This window comes from Pholcus phalangioides, unplaced genomic scaffold, assembly GCF_987345545.1.
Source record: "Pholcus phalangioides strain wild (caught in Gottingen) unplaced genomic scaffold, Ppha-v1.0 ptg000010l_1, whole genome shotgun sequence".
NCBI lineage: Eukaryota > Metazoa > Arthropoda > Arachnida > Araneae > Pholcidae > Pholcus > Pholcus phalangioides.
Genome location: NW_028301603.1, coordinates 4,781,711 through 4,801,637, shown reverse-complemented (window position 1 = coordinate 4,801,637; position 19,927 = coordinate 4,781,711). Strand labels below are relative to the sequence as shown.

The 19,927-nt window shown below is 40.9% G+C and overlaps 1 protein-coding gene across 1 annotated transcript; it reads left to right on the top strand.

The window, feature by feature from the left end:
* The first annotated feature begins 6,451 nt into the window (after window positions 1-6,451).
* LOC149080785 (uncharacterized) lies at window positions 6,452-14,448 on the top strand. The gene is made up of 2 exons (XM_089237470.1): window positions 6,452-6,872; window positions 12,438-14,448. The coding sequence occupies exon 2, from the start codon at window positions 12,602-12,604 to the stop codon at window positions 14,045-14,047; it is 1,446 nt and encodes a 481-aa protein (XP_089093596.1). The 5' UTR covers window positions 6,452-6,872; window positions 12,438-12,601; the 3' UTR covers window positions 14,048-14,448.
* The last annotated feature ends 5,479 nt before the right edge of the window (window positions 14,449-19,927 follow it).

Below are 19,927 nucleotides of genomic sequence, written 5' to 3'. Positions count from 1 at the left end.
GGGGTCCATCCTCTCAAAACCTAAGGAAATGGCAGAGATATATGTTATAACATGGTATATTCGTTTGCTCTCTATTACTGTGTCCCCCTCCCCTCAAAAATAAATTTTTCGACAGGGCCGCAACTAGATGCTTAGTTAGCCGGTGCAAGCACGCATTTTGGTGCCTCGTTCTTCTAATGTCGAAGGTGGGGTTAATAGATTATATTTGCGTCCCCTCTGGTCCGGGGCACCAGATCTGCCTGCTGCCCTGGGGTCCATTTGATTTAGTGGCTCTCTTATTGTTAAAACACTACTGATAAGAATCATGACGAATCATTTTTTACTTCCAAGCTTGGAAGTGAAAAAAGTTTAGTCCGTGTAATTACACAACTGGAATCTTTCCATCGACCCTTCGCTTCAACATTACTTTAATGCAAGGATACTCAATCTTTAGGACAGCGCGGGCCACTTCCTCGTTGATTTGAAAATGTGTCACGGGCCACTTAGTTCATGTGGAGAGGTACCGTGGGCCACTTGAGTGATCTAGAGCTGCGCCACGGGTAACTTGAGTGAAGTGGAACTGCACCAGAGGCCGCTTACATGCTCTAGAACTGTGCCACACATCACTTAATTACTCTGGAACTGTGCTGCACGTCACTTAATTACTCTTGCACTGTGCTGCACGTCACTTAAGTGATCTGTAAATACGTCGTGGGTCACTTGATTGATTTGTAAATGTGTCACGGGCCACTTAGTTCATGTGGAGATGTACCGTGGGCCACTTGAGTGATCTAGAGCTGCGCCACGAGTAACTTGAGTGAAGTGGAACTGCACCGGAGGCCGCTTACATGCTCTAGAACTGTGCCACACATCACTTAATTACTCTGGAACTGTGCTGCACGTCACTTAAGTGATCTGTAAATACGTCGTGGGTCACTTTACTGATTTGTAAATGTGTCGCGGGCCACTTGAACGATGTGAACTGTTCCAAAGGCCACGTAAGTGATCTAAAATGTGCCGCGGATCACTTAAATGATCTGGACATGTGTCAGGTCCGTTCAAGTGTTGTAGAACCATGCCGGAGGTTACTAAAAGTTAACTGTGTATAAGTCGCGGGTCACTTGAGTGATGTTAAACTGTGCCAAGAGAAATTCAAGTTCTCTGTAAATGTGCCACGGACCGTTTAAGTGTGCTCTGGAACTGTGCGGCGGTCACTCAAGTGATCTGAAAATTTTTACAAAATTAAGTTTGAGGTCGCAGGCCACATCAGATAAGTCCGAGGACCACAATTGGGCATGGTTTGAGCATGTACGCAACAACAGCACAGTAGTATTGAATGCAACCATTATCTCAAAACGAGACATTTCATGGATGGGAAATTTTCATTAGAATTAAAAATTCCCGATTTGAAAAAACTTTTTTCTCTCGAAGACGAAAATCCACAAAATTTTTACAAGAAATCACGTGATCTATGAAATTTTGTCCCGTAAAATACAGATTACATGGTCATGAGGTTTCCCGATAGAGTTCTGTTTTAAAAGATAGCAACATAAGGTCTTCTTGGCGACTTATTTCTAAGATAGAAAAGTATAATTTCTTGCCAAATATGATAAACTGATGAAACAACGTTAGTATGTTTATACTGACGTCACTCTCTCATCAGCCAATCATATCACTGAGCCGTTTTGGGTTTTAACGGCTCGTGTCTCCTTGGGTCTTGAAAAAATTACTGAACTGGAAGTTTGATCTTTCAGGTCGGTTTATAAGGAACAAAGCTGAATGAAGAATTTAGTTTTTTATACCTGAGCTTCGTCATCACCACATAAGGCACTTCCGATTTTCAAAGTACCAACGATATTTTTAAAAATGAATGCCTTAAAGTATTCTAGAGCAGCGGTTCTCAACCGGTGCACCGTGTGCACTTCCCAAGGGCTCCGCGGCCACTCGAGAATAATAAAATAAATCAATAAATTCGATAAACAAACAAAAAAAGAGGCCAAAAAGGTACCGCCATATAGATGATATAATAAAAAGGGCTCTTCGAGTTAAACAGGGCTCCGCCAGAGAAATTACTCACTGAAAATCGAGTCCGAAAAGGTTAAGAACCGCTGCAATAAGCAATACAACACATATGTACTACAGTACGTAATGCATAACAGTGCGCAACCAGCAAAATCAGCAATGCACTGCAATCAGCGAAGCATCGCAATAAGCAATTTATCACAATACGCAATACAACAAAATACGCAATACGGAATTATAATTACAATAAGCAAGCAATACAGCAGGCGATGCACTAGAACCAGCATTGTACCACTATTTGCAATGCACTCCAATAAGCAATACAGCACAATAACATTCCATTAAGCAATACAGCACGAGATGCACCACAATCTTCAATAGCGATGCATGACACACACATTAAGCAAAGCATTAAAATAAGCAATACAGGACGCAATGCACCACAAGTAGCAGTGCATCCCTATTTAGAGTGCACCGCAATACAGCATAAATTGTAATTCCCCCGCAATACGCGATACATCGCAATAAGTGAAACACCATATAATACCCAAAAAGCAAAGGCACTGCATTACAATAAGCAATACATCACGTGATGCGCTGCATGGCGCAATGCCCCACAATCAGCAATTCACAATTATTTGCACAATGCACTAGAATAAGAAATACGGCATATAGAACACGCAATGCACAACCATCGGCGATTCAGTACAAGAAGCAATGCACCAACCATCATAGGCAATACAGCGCAATAAGTAGTGCACCCTGTCTATTCAGGGCACCGCAATAAGCAATGGACCACTATATTCAGGGCACCACATTAAGCAATACAGCAAAATAATTAATGCACCACCATATTCAAAGCACCGCAATAAGCAATGCACTACTTTATTTAGTGCACCACATTAAGAAATACATCGTAGCACCATCGCGATAAGCAAAACAACGCAATGCGTAATGTTCCACCATCAGCAAAACAGAATAATAAGAAATACACCTCCACCATAGGCAATACAGGACAACATGCAGTGCACCAAAATACGCAATTAGCAAAGCACTATAGTACGCAAAATGTGCCACGAGCCACTCACATGCTCTGGGTACCACGGGGCATTTAAGCGATCTGTAAATGTGCCGCTTAGTTCCTTTATAAAATTGGGTTTGATGGGGCAAGCCCCATCACATAACCTTCAGTGCCACATTTGGTCCGCGGGACAAGGGCTTACCATATATGGCCTAAAGGGTGGGTCGCAATGAATGTCTTACAAAGGAATTTTGAGTCCTTAACCTTCAAATAGCATTGAAATTACAGAAATCAATTAGAAACCCCCATGCCCCCCTCCCGCGTGCGTTTCTGCTGATATCACCAGGGCCGCTACTAGATGCTTGGTCAACCGGGGCAAGCATGCATATTGGCGCCCCCCCCCCATAATGTTGAAAGAGAGGTTAAGGAGTGAAGTTTGCGCCCCCTCTAGTATGGCGTCCGGAGAACCAGCACCGCCTGCACTCCCCTAGTCTCGGGCCTGGATATCACCACTGTGTGTCAGGAGTTGGGGCAGTGCTGACGAAATTTTGCTGACAAGGGGGGGAAGGGGAGTCAGAGTTCTTCTTACTTTTGCTGACAAGGTGGGGAGGGGGTCAGCAATGGCTAAAAAATTGCTTACGTGATACTTGAATGGTCCTTTACTATATTTTACGCTTGACAGGCCACAGATTTGTTTATTTATATTTGTTGCAGACAACTACTTGTTCTCAGTGACATCTAGCGAGTCTTTATATGCTAAGAAATTATCATAAGCTTAGAAAAGTGTATTGGGCTTTTGCTACGTTTTAGGCAATGGTTCAATGTTGATTTGTTTACATATATTTGTTACAGACAACTAACTGTTCGAAGTGACATCTATTGAGTCTTTATATGCTGAGATATCAACATGAGCTGAGAGAAGTGTATTCGGCTCTTCAGCCGGGTTTTCCTAGGAATATGTTTTTTGCACCGCGTGAACCGAATCATTTCATTTTGCGCCGGCAGAAACGTGTTACATAATTACGTTACGCATTTATGTTTTCCTAGCGTGGCGCATCAGATCAGGGCGGCTATATTATAGTGTATGGCCTTGGCATCAGCTACTCTGTCGTCTGCATGCTCCAGTTTGAAGGGAAGAGAAAGAAAATACACAAGAGTGAAGAGAATATCGGCAAAACCGCGGCGCACGACGCATTTCATTCCTCCAGAAGCAGTCGGCCAATCACTTTCGACGTAAAGTGCTGTCGTCAGGCGTATTGCGCTCTGTAGGAAAACAGTCATGCCGCTTTTCTTACTGGTGTGGACGGCGTGTCGCGCTGGGCGAATCACATTGCGCTCACAGTTGTTACAGACAACTACTTGTTCGCAATGACATCTAACGAGTCTTTATATGCTAAGTAATTATCATAAGCTTAGAGACGGCCAGGGGATTTCCCTTTACACAGACAACCAGTGACTCGGAATTGTTTATTCCTTCGCCTAATGCTCTGAGCGGTAGGAAGTTTAACACCAGGGTATTGACGACGAAAAGCACGATGAACAGTTATTACGGACACACACTTCGCGAAGCTTAGAACACAAAAAGATTTTTGTTGTGCAGTCGCCATCTTGACAACCACTGAAGTGGCGGCCGAAGGAACAGCGTTAGTGATTGTCGGAATTTGCCCCGAGTCGGCAGACCAACGAAACTGGGAGATAGAGACCGACGGGTGCTGTCCAGAGAAATTCGGAAGAACCGCACCCAACCGATGGCCCTCATCCGCGAGGAGTTTCAACAGGCATCCGGGAGTATTGTTTCAATGAATACCATCCGTAAGGAAGCACATCTGATTGGTTTTCATGGTCGTGCTGCTGCCCATAAGCCTTTGATCACAAAGTCCAACCGCGTTGCTCGGTTAATGTGGTGCAAAGCACATCGAAATTGGACCGTAGATCAGTGGAAACGGGTTCTTTGGAGCGACGAATGAAGGTTCACCCTCTACCGTTCGGATGGCAGGGTCTGGCGTCTGCCTGGTGAACGTCTCCTGCCAGAATGCATTGTGCCAACAGTCAAGTTCGGAGGAGGTGGAGTTATGGTCTGGGGGTGTTTCTCCTGGTATGGACTGGGATCCTTGGTCCCCATTCATGGTAAGCTCAACGCCGATTCCTACTGCACTATTTTGGATGGCAATGTGCTTCCTACGTTGTGGCAGTTTTACGGGGTGGACTCGTGTTACTTCCAGGATGACAATGCCAGCTGTCATACTGCGAGGTTAAGAGAGGCTTGGTATGGTGCCAATGGGGTTCATCGAATGGACTGGCCTGCCCAGAGCCCAGACCTGAACCCTATCGAGAACCTCTGGGACGAGTTGGATCCCCGAATTAAGGGGTGCCCTACCCGTTCAAAATCGGTGAAGGAACTGACATGTCTTCTCCAAGCCGAGTAGAAGAAAATACCACTAGCCGTCACACAAGGACTTGTGGAAAGTATGCCCCGGAGGGTTCACGCTGTAATTGCCTCTCGTGGAGGCTCTACCAACTATTGATTTTGAATAAAGTTAGTTTTTCTTTTCTATCACAGGTGTCCAAATACTTATTGGTAGATAGTTTATTTCCGTTATTCAGCAGCTGCGACAAACTGAAAAGTAAAAAATGCCCGAATAAAAAATATGTAGGAGTTATTTGCATGCGCGGTATACTATTATGTTAGCCACCTCGTTAGGCAATTTGCCTGTTGTGGCGTTGCATTTGTATTGTATTGTTAGGGGATATTTCTTTTGTAAACGAAATACACACACATGCACTAAAAAATAGAAAAAAGATGCATTTTAAAAACACTTCCTTTTTTTTTTCATGGTAATTTTTTTAAAGCATATTTTCACATTTTTTGTACATATTTCAAAATTTTTGACTTTTCAAGATTTCTAGTGCATATTCTGGGGTGTTTAATGCATATTTTGGTATTTTAAGTGAACATTTTGGTATTTTAAGTGCACATTTTGGTATTTTAAGTCCACTATTTGTAATTTGTTTGCATTTTTAATTTTTTTTTTGCATTTTTAAGTGCATATTTCCATATTTTTGGAGCATATTTTGCCACTTTCTTAGTGCATATTTTTGCATTTTTAAGTGCATATTTTTGCATTTTTAAGTGCATATTTGCATATTTTTAGAGCATATTTTACCACTTTTTTAGTGCATATTTTTGCATTTTTACGTGCATGTTTGCATATTTTTAGAGCATATTTTACCATTTTTTTAGTGCATATAAACCGGGCTCTAATGATAACTATATTTTCAGAAATTCAAAATCCCTACTGGTCATTACAATTTCTATGGACGGAGATCCCGAATATATTCTCGTCCCACTCTACTTCAGTGTGGCAATGGCCCACCTACACGTGCAGGGTCGAGTCTCTATATATAGTCAGTCCTTTGGAAAAGAAAAGTGGGTTGAGAGAAAGAGACTCGACGACGGACTGCGATGATGGTTATAATATGGCCTACCTTTACTCTTTTTTTTATTTACAGGAATAAGAAAGGTAATAAGAGAGGGAAAAAAACATGCCCTAGGCTGCGTTTTCTGAACAGGCGGCGTGACGGCCCAAGGAAAGAAATGAGAAGAAACGAGTTGGTTCTCAGCTGGATATGGTAATGCGATCAGGCCTTACATGACTTTCGCGAATGTTATTTATATGATGCGGCCACCTGCCCGAACTTTCCTGCGATAGGTGATTTAATTGATCGATAATCGCAGATCGATTCGATCCGTCGTGATGTTTGGATCGTGAGTGATCCGCGGGCATCATCATAATCATGTCCTCGATGACCGGGAAGGTGGATTATAACGTTGATTATATCATGTGGAAAGGTATTTACCGATTTTAAATTTATCTCATATAATAATTTCCTCTCATTAAATTATTTTTGTGTCGGAATTTATTTTATAATAATTTCATGTGTTTGATAATGAGAACTAATCACGCTGCCATAATGATTATTATGAGAGCAATTCGCACAGCAAAAAATACATATATTAGTTTTGAAGTCATCAAAGGGGCGAACTTGGCCATTTTGCGGGCCGGTGAGAAATATTTTCATGCTCTTTTATTATCATGTCTTCTCCCAAGAAGAATTTGGAGAATTTTGAAGATCTCGGGCTCTATTGTAGTGTTTCCCAAACTGTGCTTCACGGATAGGGTATTTCTCCCGGGATCCCGCAACTAAAATGCAACGGGAGTTTCCCAGTAATCTGAACTCATTTCCCGGGATCCCGGAAAAGTAAAGGTTCAGCCAGATCACTTTCCTGTACGGAACTAGACATGCCTAAGGAATTTTTATCATGCATTTTAGAAGCTACTAAACCAGACATACATCTCGTCCATGTTCTTCTGCGGAACTTCTAACGAATTGGTACATGTTGGAATGCGTGTAGCGAACCTTCCGTGAATTTTGTTTGTGTGTAATGCTTGTATAGTGCTGCCATCAATTTTTTCTAACTGTGCATGAAGTGTACTGTGAAATAGTGTACCGTTGTAGGCCTGTTGCTCTCTGCGGCGAGAGTTTTTAACGGGGCGATCGGCTCACATTTGTGCGTCGAAGTTGGGAACCACGGAAAACCAACTTCAGCCGACGACCGCTGCGGGTATTAGAAGCTGCAACCACAAAATTTTGAATAAAATTAATCATATTAATAGATAAATTATTAAATTAATGAATTGCATACAGTTTGTTTAACCATTTAGGAAGCATTGACAAGATATTTCGCCAATCGCTTCCCTTTCCTTTTGGCATTAACAAGCCATTTAGGCATTTTGTAATGTCGAAAAAATTTCCAGTGATTTGTCGGACAGTAAAAATCTGGAACAAATAAGTCACTTGAATTCGGACTTTCATATTTTATTAATTTCAATTCATTTATTAGCCTTTTAAGCGACATTGACAAGATATCTTGCCTTCTTGAAAGTCTCTTATTTTAGCATTGACAAATCCAGATATTTTGCATAAAGCTGACGTGTTTTTTTGCCTTTTTGGCGCACCGAACAAGATGACATTAAGAATATTTCATATCTTCATAAATTGCGGTTGATGACGTAAGCATAATCCAAACCCGCCCTTGTCATCAAAATTCAGGAAATCGGAAACTCCCTTCCCCCATCGATGCTGACGTAATACTTGAATGATCCCTTAATGCAGTATGTCTATAATTTAGTTTGATGTAATTTCGAGCTGTCTGAAGACTTCATTATCCATCGGGAAATTATAAATTTTTAGGGACGTCTAACCTTATAAATGCTTGTAACACGAATCTTTACACCAAGTCTCTTGCAAGCTAAGCTTGGGATTAGGGCCATCCTCCAATCTGCCAATGGTTCCCGTCATCTGAAGTAGAGTTGTGGAGGACAGCAAGAGGCATGCATGCCCCACATATTGCACGCTGTGGCATCAGGAATGATTTATCAATGGTGTAAATAAGATGAACTTCCATCGATCTGTATTGTGACAAACGAATTTACTATTCAAAAACAAATTTCAAACACAAAAATACCGTATATACTCGTGTATAAGCCGACCCCCCCCCCCCCTCCCAACTTGACTAACGAATTTTTCCACAAAAAAAAAACTCGGCTAATACACGAGTAAATACGGTAAGTCGCAAAACTAGCACTTTTACAGAGACAACAGTACCGTGGAATCATGTTTGGGGGGGGGGGGGGGACAAGAGTTTTGTTCGGAAACGAGACGTATAGTCTACTTCTGAGAAATCGAAGGGTGGCACAAGCATCGATGTAGTTTTGACTGTGGAGCGGCCATGGGATAGATAGAACCGCTCACAACCCCGGACTGATTAAAAGCACATTACTTCTTACTTCCGTTACCTTAAATGAGGCAATGTTGCGTCGGGAAAACTTAGCAATGATTTATAGCCATAGACTTAAGATATAAATAGACCGCGCACGCTATTCATAAAACTTGTCGAACGTGAAGAAAAGATGAGCAGTATTGTCGGGGAAAGAACAGGTTCTGCGCTATTACATTTGGCGCGTTTTCGCAGAAGCTAGGATGTTGCTGTAACGAAATTTGACTCAATTCGATCAAGTTGATGAAAACTTTCCTTCATTTTTTCAATGAATTTCACTCATTTTTATGTGAAATATTTAGGGAGTATCAGATTTGAAAAAATAAATTCCATAAAATAAACAAATATTGGAAAACGGAACAACGTATATGTTGTAAAGCCTAATTCATTTATATTTTTAAATATTCTCTTCATTCACTTTGTCGCTTTTAATTTCGAAAATTTATTTATACTAGGGGCTATTAAAACAAAAATATATCTTTCCAGAACATTACAATTACTCTATATACTCATAATTAATATATAATTAATTATAATGCATCATATTATGTTATGTAATGTAACACATTCACACTCATACCATATTCAGTCATGAAATAATATTCAAACAATAAGAAAAAGTTTCATTTCTAACATTCCTGAAAAACCTTTTATAACCTCATCACACAAAACTGTAAACACTTACATAATATTTCAGGATTAAAATAGATTTTACTCAAGAAAATCACAGAATCTCATCATCAATTTCTCTAAATTATAAGAATTAAAATTCCATGTAGAGTATATATGTAATAATTTAAAGTGTGTATATATATATAATATTTTAAGATATAATATTTCATATAATATAATATTTACACATGTCACATATATATATATATATATATATACATATATATATGTGACATATGTAATCTCTTCGCTCCAAAAGTATGCATATGTTAATCTTAATTTAAGGTATTAAATCGTTTTTAGAATGATTCTTTTTCAAGATCACATCTGAGGTACACAATATATGACTTCAGGTCTTAGTACAGATATTGACTCAAAAAATCAATTGAATAATTAATTTTCTTGTTTGAAGCGGCAATTTCACATACAACAAACATAAATTAATGAATAAAAAAATTTCTTTTCTGTAATAGTTTTATCTCAGGTGTGAAGAGGGGTAAAAATACTATTATTTTTAAAGGTTGTTATGCATTTTTATGCAAAACTGCAATTGTCTAGAGGGGGGGGGGAAGTTTTCCTCACATTCTATTTAAATAGAATATTTTTCATAAATTTCTCCTTCTGAAAAGCATATTTTCTTCCAAGTTGAGCAAAAGTCGAATGAACTCACTAGCTCGCCAAATCTTGCGGAGACGTATATTTCAGTTAAAACTTCATAAAACTCACAATTTCAATCATTTATTGCCAAAAATTCCATTAAAACATTTAATAATGATTCATGACATTTGAATTTTACCAAAACTTGGAACTTTAATTGAATTAAATCCAAAATGGAGTCGTTAAAAACTGAGATTACGTCAGAAATCCATTGCATCGTCAATTTAATATTCCAATTTTTAATTTATAAGAAGAGGAATAAGCAAAAAAGTATTCCCTTGTGAAAGGATACTGGTCCCCCCTTTCCTAAACCGCTCAGAACATCCGAAAGCTGCGCAAGTGTTGGCCATTCTAATCAAAAATAAGACAGCACTTGGAGATCGTCATACGAACAGCCATAAGGAAAGCATTGCCAGCGAGATTCCCTGACCAGCCTTTCGACTGGAGTCACGTGACTCCGGATCTTTGCTTCACATTGTAACCCCTCGCGCGCACTCTATAGTATTATTACTCTGTGTTTATAGCAGTGGCCCGCGCTCGCAAGCATCAAGTGGCTTGGGGAAGAGTTAACCACCTCTGATCTAAAAGTTGACGGTTACTCAATCGCTACTACAAGGTGATCCAAAAGTCACGCAACCCGTTCTAATATATTCTATTTTTAAAATTCTATCAAGAAATATATTAAAAAAAGTGTATAGTTCAAATAAGGCAACATTTATGGATACGAAAATGAAGTTTGTTTGGAAATGTTGCAACGTGTATTCAAATTGTGAGCTTTTTGCGTGAATGCAAGCGCGCATTCTTTCTGCCAGGGGTTTTTTTTAAGTTAATCAATGAAATGGGGATTATTCTTGCGCATTTGTCTTCAGGTGTCCTCACAAGAAAAAAATCATCGGGGGACTTTTTTCAGGGTGCGGTGATCTTGGTGGCCACAATCCTTTTGAGATTAGGCGGTCGTCGAAAAACGTGCACCAAATTCTGACATTTTATCTCACCTGGAGCAATCATCTCCGGAACAACCCTAACACGGCATTGTTAAACTCCAATTTGTTCATAGATTTATCAGTTTTTTCCCTTTAGTTCACGCATTTCATGCTGGCTCAGTAGAGATGGACGCCCACTTCGTCTGCGGTCTTCAACATTTCCAGTCTCTCGAAAATGGGACACCAATCGGAAGAATGTTGTCTCATTGGGCGGAGAAACATTTTTGAATTCTCTTTCGAACGCCTTTTAATAACGGCTTCGAACGAATTGAGAAAATATTGTTCAATCATAAAAATTCTTCTGGCAAAAAAACCATCTTGATCATACATTGAAGGACCGGCCACACCCCGCTTCCCATCTCAGAGAGATATCGAAGCTTTTCCGTGGGATGGGTGTATCTTGATCATGCAACAACAAAAAGAGCCACTGAGAGCATCAGTGCACATGGAAAATTAAACACTAGCAATTTACTATTGATTGAGTTGTGCTGCCATAAATTAGGCTTGTTGCTCTTTGTGGTGTGGGAGATCGGATCGCATTTGCTCCTTGAAGTTAGAAACGACACCAATCCGGTCCATATCGCTATATTGCAGTTTACTGCCATTAATCAGATGGGTTGGGAATGAAGGAGCTGTCTATCGGCGGTCGCCTCAAGCTGGTTAGGGAAAACAGCTTATCTACATCCTCCCTCGGGTTTGATCCTGCTACCGTGACGGCAACCTTCACGGTGGAGGACGAGCAGTTAGAAATAACAGAAAACCAACTTTAGCCGACTATCAGTGTAATTCGAACCCGGGACCTCGACCACCACAGTACGATTTATCATGTTTACTAACGATGCTATGCTTGGGTATTATGCATAGCATAATCGCAAGTGAAAGTGAGAATTTTTTAGTACTTATTAAATTTACCAACGACGCTTGGGTATTATGCGTAACCACCGGCAAAAGTGATAAATTTAGGGAAATTCCTCAAACTTGCTAAAATGGTCAGCGATTATGCATAATAATAGAGTTCATCACATTTACTGTAAGTGTAACATACACATTTCTTGAGATATGATAAACGCTATAAATTTCACTTATCAAATTTAGCAACGACGCACGGGTATCGATTGGTAAGAATGCATTATGACCGGTTATTATGTATAACAATTCATCACATTTACGACGTGACGTATCAATAATGAGCACTAATGTGTTAACGTTGCACCCCATATTTTTCCTATAATTGCTAACGTCATGTTTTACTTCGTTTTTGCAGATACTTGAAGCAAACCGTCGACGGCCATGAGAATAAAGGCATCCTATACATGAAGAAATATGGGACTACTGTGGAGATAGATTGCCAAGACTCCTTGCTATGGGAATGTTCAAGAAGCAGAGACTGTAAAGAATAGGCCTGTCGAACACCACACTGGAGTAAAAATGAGACTCGCCAAGGCAATATATTTCGGCCTTTGCTTCACCATCCTGTGCGTTTTCTTCTATTTTTTCTGCAACAGCGACAGAACTGGCAATTACCGGAAGAAACCATCAAACTCGTGGACAGGGTACGAGTCTCTCGTGGCGTACTCGGAGGACTCTCGGATCGACGCCACCAAGTGCGATAACGTCTCGTCGAGGAGTTACGTCAGTGACGACGATAATGTCTGGCAATCGGTTCCAGATTCCAAGATTTTCCTCTATTCGGCTTTCATCGATAACCGGAAGCGCAATAAAAGCCGAAATGTCTCTTACATCCGCATTCTGGGGATGTCCAAAGGCATGAGCGAACAGAACCTCTATTGCCAGATATGGTACGACGATGGCAATGACATGGCGACATCCACGGTTCATCGAATGGAAATATGGGTCTCGAGTTGGGACCTCGCCAATTCTAGTCAGTACTACAGGCCATATATCTTCTCTTGTCCAGTCAGGAGGGAAGACCAGGCCGTCGCTGTTTCCGTGTCCCTGGAACCTTGCCAGGAGCCAAAGAATAAACTCCGATTGAAGAAATCAGTGCCAAATCCAGAGAACAATAATAAAAGGAAGGATTTCGTTGTTTGCCTCAAGGCCATGGATTTCGATCGCGATCTCAGCCTAAGGCTAATCGAATGGGCAGAGCTCCAGTTCCTACTCGGCGCAGACAAGATATCGTCGTACGTTTACAGGGTACACCCGAACATGATGAAAGTGTTGGAATATTACCGTGAAAACGGTAGGTGTAGCATAAAACGGCACGTTCTGCCTGGTAGTGAACCGAACGACCCCTATATCAGGACGAGGTACTTCAGGGACAACGTCTGGCAGAAGCGAAGGCACGAGATTATTCCCTATAACGACTGCCTCTACGAGCACATCGACACCCACGATTTCGTGGTAAACCTCGATTTGGACGAGGCCATAGTCCCCGTGGTCAGTTACGATTGGTCGGAGATGTTGGAGAACATATTCGACGACCACAAGATGGCCCTGAACACGTATTCATCTCTCTCGGCTGCGAACGTCTACTTCTTCGATTCGTTCGGGGAGTACGAGGACGACCCGTCTATCCCGGGGTACATGCACATGTTGAGGCACGTGTACAGGTCGGCAAACTTCACGTCTCCGGGTTTCGCGGTGAAGAGCTTCCACGCCACGAACAACACTTTGGCCGTGTTCAACCACTACACGCTGTTCCCCCTGTATCCGGATCTCAGGAGGAACGCGCTGATCGGACGCCACCTCGCTCAGATGCACCACTACCGGGCCACGTGCCCGCCACTCATGGACAAGGAATGCCAGGGGAACTTCATGAAGTTCTTCAAGAAAGACACTGTGCTCTGGAAGTACAAAAACGAACTCGTTAGCAATGTGAGGGCGACTGCTCGCGCTCTGGGTCTTGGATGAAATCATAGAAATGTGTGTTAATTGCCCTGTTTGGTCACCATATCGTAACCCCGGCACCTCATATCCAGAAACGACACCCCTCAGAGTCGGTCACCCGTTTTTACTACCAAATAATTTCCCCTTGAACAATATAAATATGCATTTCAAACCTCTAATTACACCTTTGTTGCTCCACTGCATGGAATACCCAACTTGACTAGCTTCTCCAAACCGTTAAATTTAATTATAAATGTATAAAAAGAGGTTTACCATTTACTTTGAACTTTTCTTTCCAATCATACAATGGCAACACTACACAAGGCAATCCATGATCTTCAGCTGTGACGAGTTACTTAAAATCCTCGTATTTACAAAAAATGTTGTATATATTTATTTTGTGATTAAAAAATTGTACCTGCCTACTTTTTTAGGCCTAAGTAGGCCGCCTACAACTTTTTTTGTTGAAATTCCAACTTTAAAGAGTAGTGCGCCGTAAAGGGCCTAACGGTCACCCCCCCCCCTCCTCTTTTGCGGATGAATTTTTTTTTGTCCCACCAGTACCCGCAAAAGAAAGGTTTTACTGTGTATATATATATATATATATATATAGATCCCTCTCCGACTCTGGTAGGGTTCTGTTGGTAGCAAGGCCCCCCCCCCCCCACGTGATTTTTTTTTTTGAATCCCTACCTGGCAAATTTACTCTCCAAAATTAAAACCCAGATCTAATTTTCGCGAGGTTATCGTTCCTCTTCAGCCCCTTCCCCAAGTGTCGAGACCAGGGCGTCTTAAGAGTATCATGGGGCCCCGGGCCAAGTGGTTTTTCGGAAGCCCTACCTGGTAAATCCTAGAAAATTTCAACCGGATCTCATTTTTGTGAGGGGCCCCTCTTCTCTTGAGGCCCCCGGGCCCATTCGTTAAGACAGCACTAGTTGGTAGTCTTAATATTACTAATACAATAATAAATAAAAACGAAACTTTATACGGTCCGGAGTCAGCGCAACCAAGCCATATCTGCGAGGAAAGGGTGTATAAAAGGCCTACTGGCCGGCATTACACTATAAAAGTTTTCTAAAAGTCCTTTTACAAAACTTGAAAAATTCAACCAATGAGATTATCGGTTGCATTTGCTCGAATGCAACCTATGAGTTTTATTGGTTGGATTTTTTGAGTTTTATAAAAGGGATTTTTATCAAACTTTTACAGTGTAATTCCGGCCTAAGTAAAACTCGGGTTTGATTCTTTTTTTCTCCTCAAAAACTGATCCGTCTGAAGGAATGAATATTGAATAAAAACATTGTATATTTTCCCTATACGTATGAGCGCTAGTTGTTTTCTCCCCCTGGCTCCAGGACCACTTAAAATAAGAGTGTTCAACCTTTACGAGAGAGTGCGGGCCACACTGCATTGGTTCAAAAACCGGGTCGCGGGTCACTTAATTTAATGATCTGTAAATGTACCAATTGTGTCACTTGAGTGATCTGAAACTTAGCCGCGAGTCACACACATAGTTAAGTGTTCCGAAAATGTACAAAAGGCTCTGGGACTGTGAAGAGGAATAATTAAGTGATCCGGAGAGTGTGCCGTGAGCTACTCGGTAAGCTGGAACTGTGCATCACCTCCTAGAGGTAGAAGGCCTCTGCAGTGTTTCCTATCAGACTACCTAGCAAGTTTGCCACACAGCATCGTATTTCGTTTCTTCTTATTTTGGCGTCGAATCTTTGATTGCCTCACAAAAGCCACATGGTGATTGGATGTGGGGCATAGAAATCGCCAATTCTGAGGTCGATCATTTCTTTTCCTCACAACATTGATACTAGCACGAGCAGGGAATTTTTTTCCCTGAATATTCTGAGGGAAAATAGACTACTTACTGACGTCACAAGCAGAGTGCGGAGGCCTTCTATCTCTAGGAGGTGATGAACTGTGCCTGCGGGTTACTTAAGTGATTTGCAATGTACCGGGAACCGTTTGAGTGATTTGGAATTGTGTCGGATCGCTGGAACCATGCTTCAAGTCACTTGAAGCCGTTCACCCGTCAAGTTCACATGTGCAAGATTGGGGCTCACTTTGGTGGTAATTACCGGCATGACAACGTTTTTCCCCTCGTAGGGAAGGAAAAGGTTGGAGAGAAGCTCATAAAAAAAAAAGCCCATCTTTCTTGGGGTGGATTGGAGGTCGACACCGACCTTCTCTCCCATAATCCTTTGCGCCCCGAAAACTACTGTAAGCTCCTTCGTCAGCCATCTTGAATCAATCACTTCCGTTCAATCTACGTAACCAGTGCGACTTCCGGAAAGAAGAGAGGATTACCGGCATAAACTAAACGCCATGTGAATGGGTGTGTAGCGAAAATCCCCGTTATCGGGAACTTCCCGGGATGTTTTATTGCATATGTGAACGGGGCTTTAGATGATCTGGAACTGTGCCGCGTGGTCATTCTGACGGCTTTTCTAACTTTGAAAATTTCCTTCCTTGACTTTCCTTAATTTGTCAAAAGGAATCTTTTGGACGAAAAACGAAGTCATTCCATTGATTTTTAAAGAATTACTTCTACCTAAAACTACCGAGCGGTCATTTAAACCCGACAGTTAAAATTTTCTTTGCTTTACCAGAGTTTAAATATGCATACCATGAATGAAAGGAAAATTTGTCTCAATTTTCTCTTCTGAACATGATCGTTACGTTTCATGCACGGGCAAACATACCGAGTAATAAATTTTATACCTATCGGACTGTTATTATGTGTTCCAAGCTTCTTTGAAGCAGACGCTTCGTCCGCCGCTATGGTGGTTCCCACCTTCAAATTCAAGACGCGAATGCGAGCCGATCTCCCCGTTAAAAAGTCTCACAGCCACATAGAGCAACAGACCTACAAACAGCACAAATGTAATCCAATCATAACACATCACTCACTTCTGAAATATAGATGGCCATTTTGCACTGCAAAAATCAAACACAACACTACATATGCACTCAAGACTGTTAGGTACACAGTTACACCTCCGACACAACTCGCTAGTAAATTGCCCATAAATGGTGATAGACCTGAGTTGTGCTCGGTTTGAAAGAAAGACGTTTCGTCCACTACTGCGGTGGACATCTTCGGAGCTGATTTTGGTGAGCGAGGAGCCGAAAACGAACTCCTTGGGTAACCGTTGTCCACTGACGTTTTCGCTGGAGACGCGGAAGGATCAACATCGTCCGTTGTGATGTCGAGCAAGTGACGTGTCGACTTCTGATTATGGTGGGTGGGGATCGGAGTCATCAAATTTGAATTTGGGGGAGGGTGTCCAAATTCGGAACAGTTGATTTTTTAATCGTCTTGGGTATTTCGGATTGCCGGGTCGGGTGCAATATCTTGCACAAGTGCAGTCCTTTTTCCTTCCTATTAAATTTATTTCTGCTCTACGGACACACAAAACGTCTGCTTCAAAGAAGCTTGGAATGCAGCATAACAGCCCGGAAGGTAGGAAATACTCTTTTCACCGTTAGGCCGGCATTACACTATAAAAGTTTTAGAAAAGTTCTTTCATAAAACTTGAAAAATGCAACCATTAAGATCATCGGTTGTATTTGCTCTAATGTAACCAATATGCTTATTGGTTGGATTTTGTTGAGTTTTATAAAAGAGCTATTATCACACATTTATAGTGTAATCCCGGCCTTACCGATTGTTTTCAGAGAACGTGGGATAGCTTCTAGAAGTTGGCGGTAGAATGCATTGAAAAATAACCTATTTCCTGTCTTACAAATACTAGGTGAAAAATGTGGCACATATTTGACGGAGTGCCCTCGAGGCTAAAGCGTAGGAGGAGATATGATTGAAAGTCTTAGGCGGGGGGGGGGGGGAAGCACGATGATGTCAATTCATATGTACACGTATATATTAGATCAGACGCCCCAACCATATCTTCGTCCATGGGCTCAAGAGGCATTTTGCAACAGCAAGCCCAGATCAATGTGTCAAAGTTGTACAGTGGCCTTCGATCCCATAATTTATCGTACAGAGAATTGTTTGTCATATTATTGGGCTCATTGCGCAATTGCTTGACAAGTGGCAAAACGGTTTGTCGGTTGCAACAACCTGACAACAAAAGCGATAAATTTGCAACACCTCCCGTTCTTTCTGCTGGTAAATTGAGTATTATTAGGCCGGTATTGCAATATAAAACATTGGTGAAATTTCTTTTATAAAACTTGGCAAAGATCTTTTATAAATGTTGGGTTTAATTTTTTTTTTTTAATTTATTTTATAAACGAAAAGGACCTTATTACACTTCATAAAAGATTCATATAAAATTGGATTTACAGAATTTTTCGTCAGTTTTGTGCTGCTGCTAGTTGTGAAGAAATTTCTTTTTAGCATTTGCTATAGGAAATTTATAATTTGCAATCTCGGTAATGGCTTCGGTTTAAAAAAAAAAACTGGGAGATTGTATTGGGTGGAATAATTTGCGGAAGAAACAATTTTTTTTTTTTCTTTTAATGAATAAGTGTCAGTTTAAGAAATGTAGTTGAGGGATACAAAGCCCAGAGAGAAAATTTAGCGACTAAATTGCCCGTGTTTCACCATATTACTTATTGCGGCTTATATGCCACGATAAAACCCCAATCTTGCTATAATCTACGTCTGTAAATCTTAAGAGCATCATAAGGATCCAGGTAGAATGATGTTCTAGGGGCCCTCCTACCCGATTGCAAGTACCAGAAGTATAAGGCCTATTTTACATATTTACAAAACACTTTACTTTCGGAAATTTAATACCATAACCGAATTTCATATTTTCGTACCTGTATTGCTCACAAAATCAACTTTGGAACAGCTTTCCCCTCACCTTGTAATTAAGCCAGCAAATGCGAAACTCCCCCCCCCCCCAGACTGGAGACGTATCCCATTTACGGCATATATATGTCCATTCGTAATAGCGATATTTTCAACATTATTTTGGTATTGCATAGCAGGTTTAGTAGGACAGAATTTAATTCGTTATAACCGATAAGCATCCAACTGTTTATTTCTGATTTTGTAGTCAGTTAGAGGAATTGAAATCTCTGATATTCACGCACGGTATTAAGATCATTGTAGCTCCCACTGACTACGTACAAATAATCTTCTAAATTCCTTTAAGAAAAACTTCAGCAATTGAAACCGCAGTATAGAAAGCACCAACATTTAATTTTTTTTTTTCCTTCAAATGTTGGACGAGGAGAGGCTAACTTTGATAAAATAAAACTTGATAAAGAGCGGCTTTTATCAAAGTTGTCCATTACAGTATCAAAATGTTTTTGTAAAACTTATAAATGATATTTGGCAAAGAACTTTTATAGTATAATCCCGTTAGAATCAAACGTTTTCTTGACTGGTCCAGTTGGGATGGGGACGATCGCTATCATTCGGAGCCACTAAGAATTTCTACGAAACCTGCCGTCAATAACTCATGAACATGCCAAATCTCAACACACACACAAACAAGAATCTTTTATATGCCAGGTATCGGAATTTCCCGAGTAGGAAAAGGGAGTGTCACTCGGTCGTCGTAGAGCAAATTGCATTACGGAATCGACGAATTTGCCGCCTTGCAGTCCAGTGGTTAAAGAGCTAGCCTCTGACTGCAGGCATAGACGTCTACCAACACTAATAAATTCTTTCGACGAATCCTGCTGATCACGCTATTATAATACGCAATACAAATTATTCATTACTCACTTCACTTCTGAGATATAGATGGCAGCACTGAAAAATCATACACAACACTAGATATTCACTTACACTTCCGGCACAACTCACTAGGTAGTAACTTGCGTATGGCAATAGACCTGAGATGTGCTTGGTTTGAAAAAAAAAAAAAAAAATTATTGCAATATATGAACGAAAATTTTCACGGGAGCTGCTCGGTG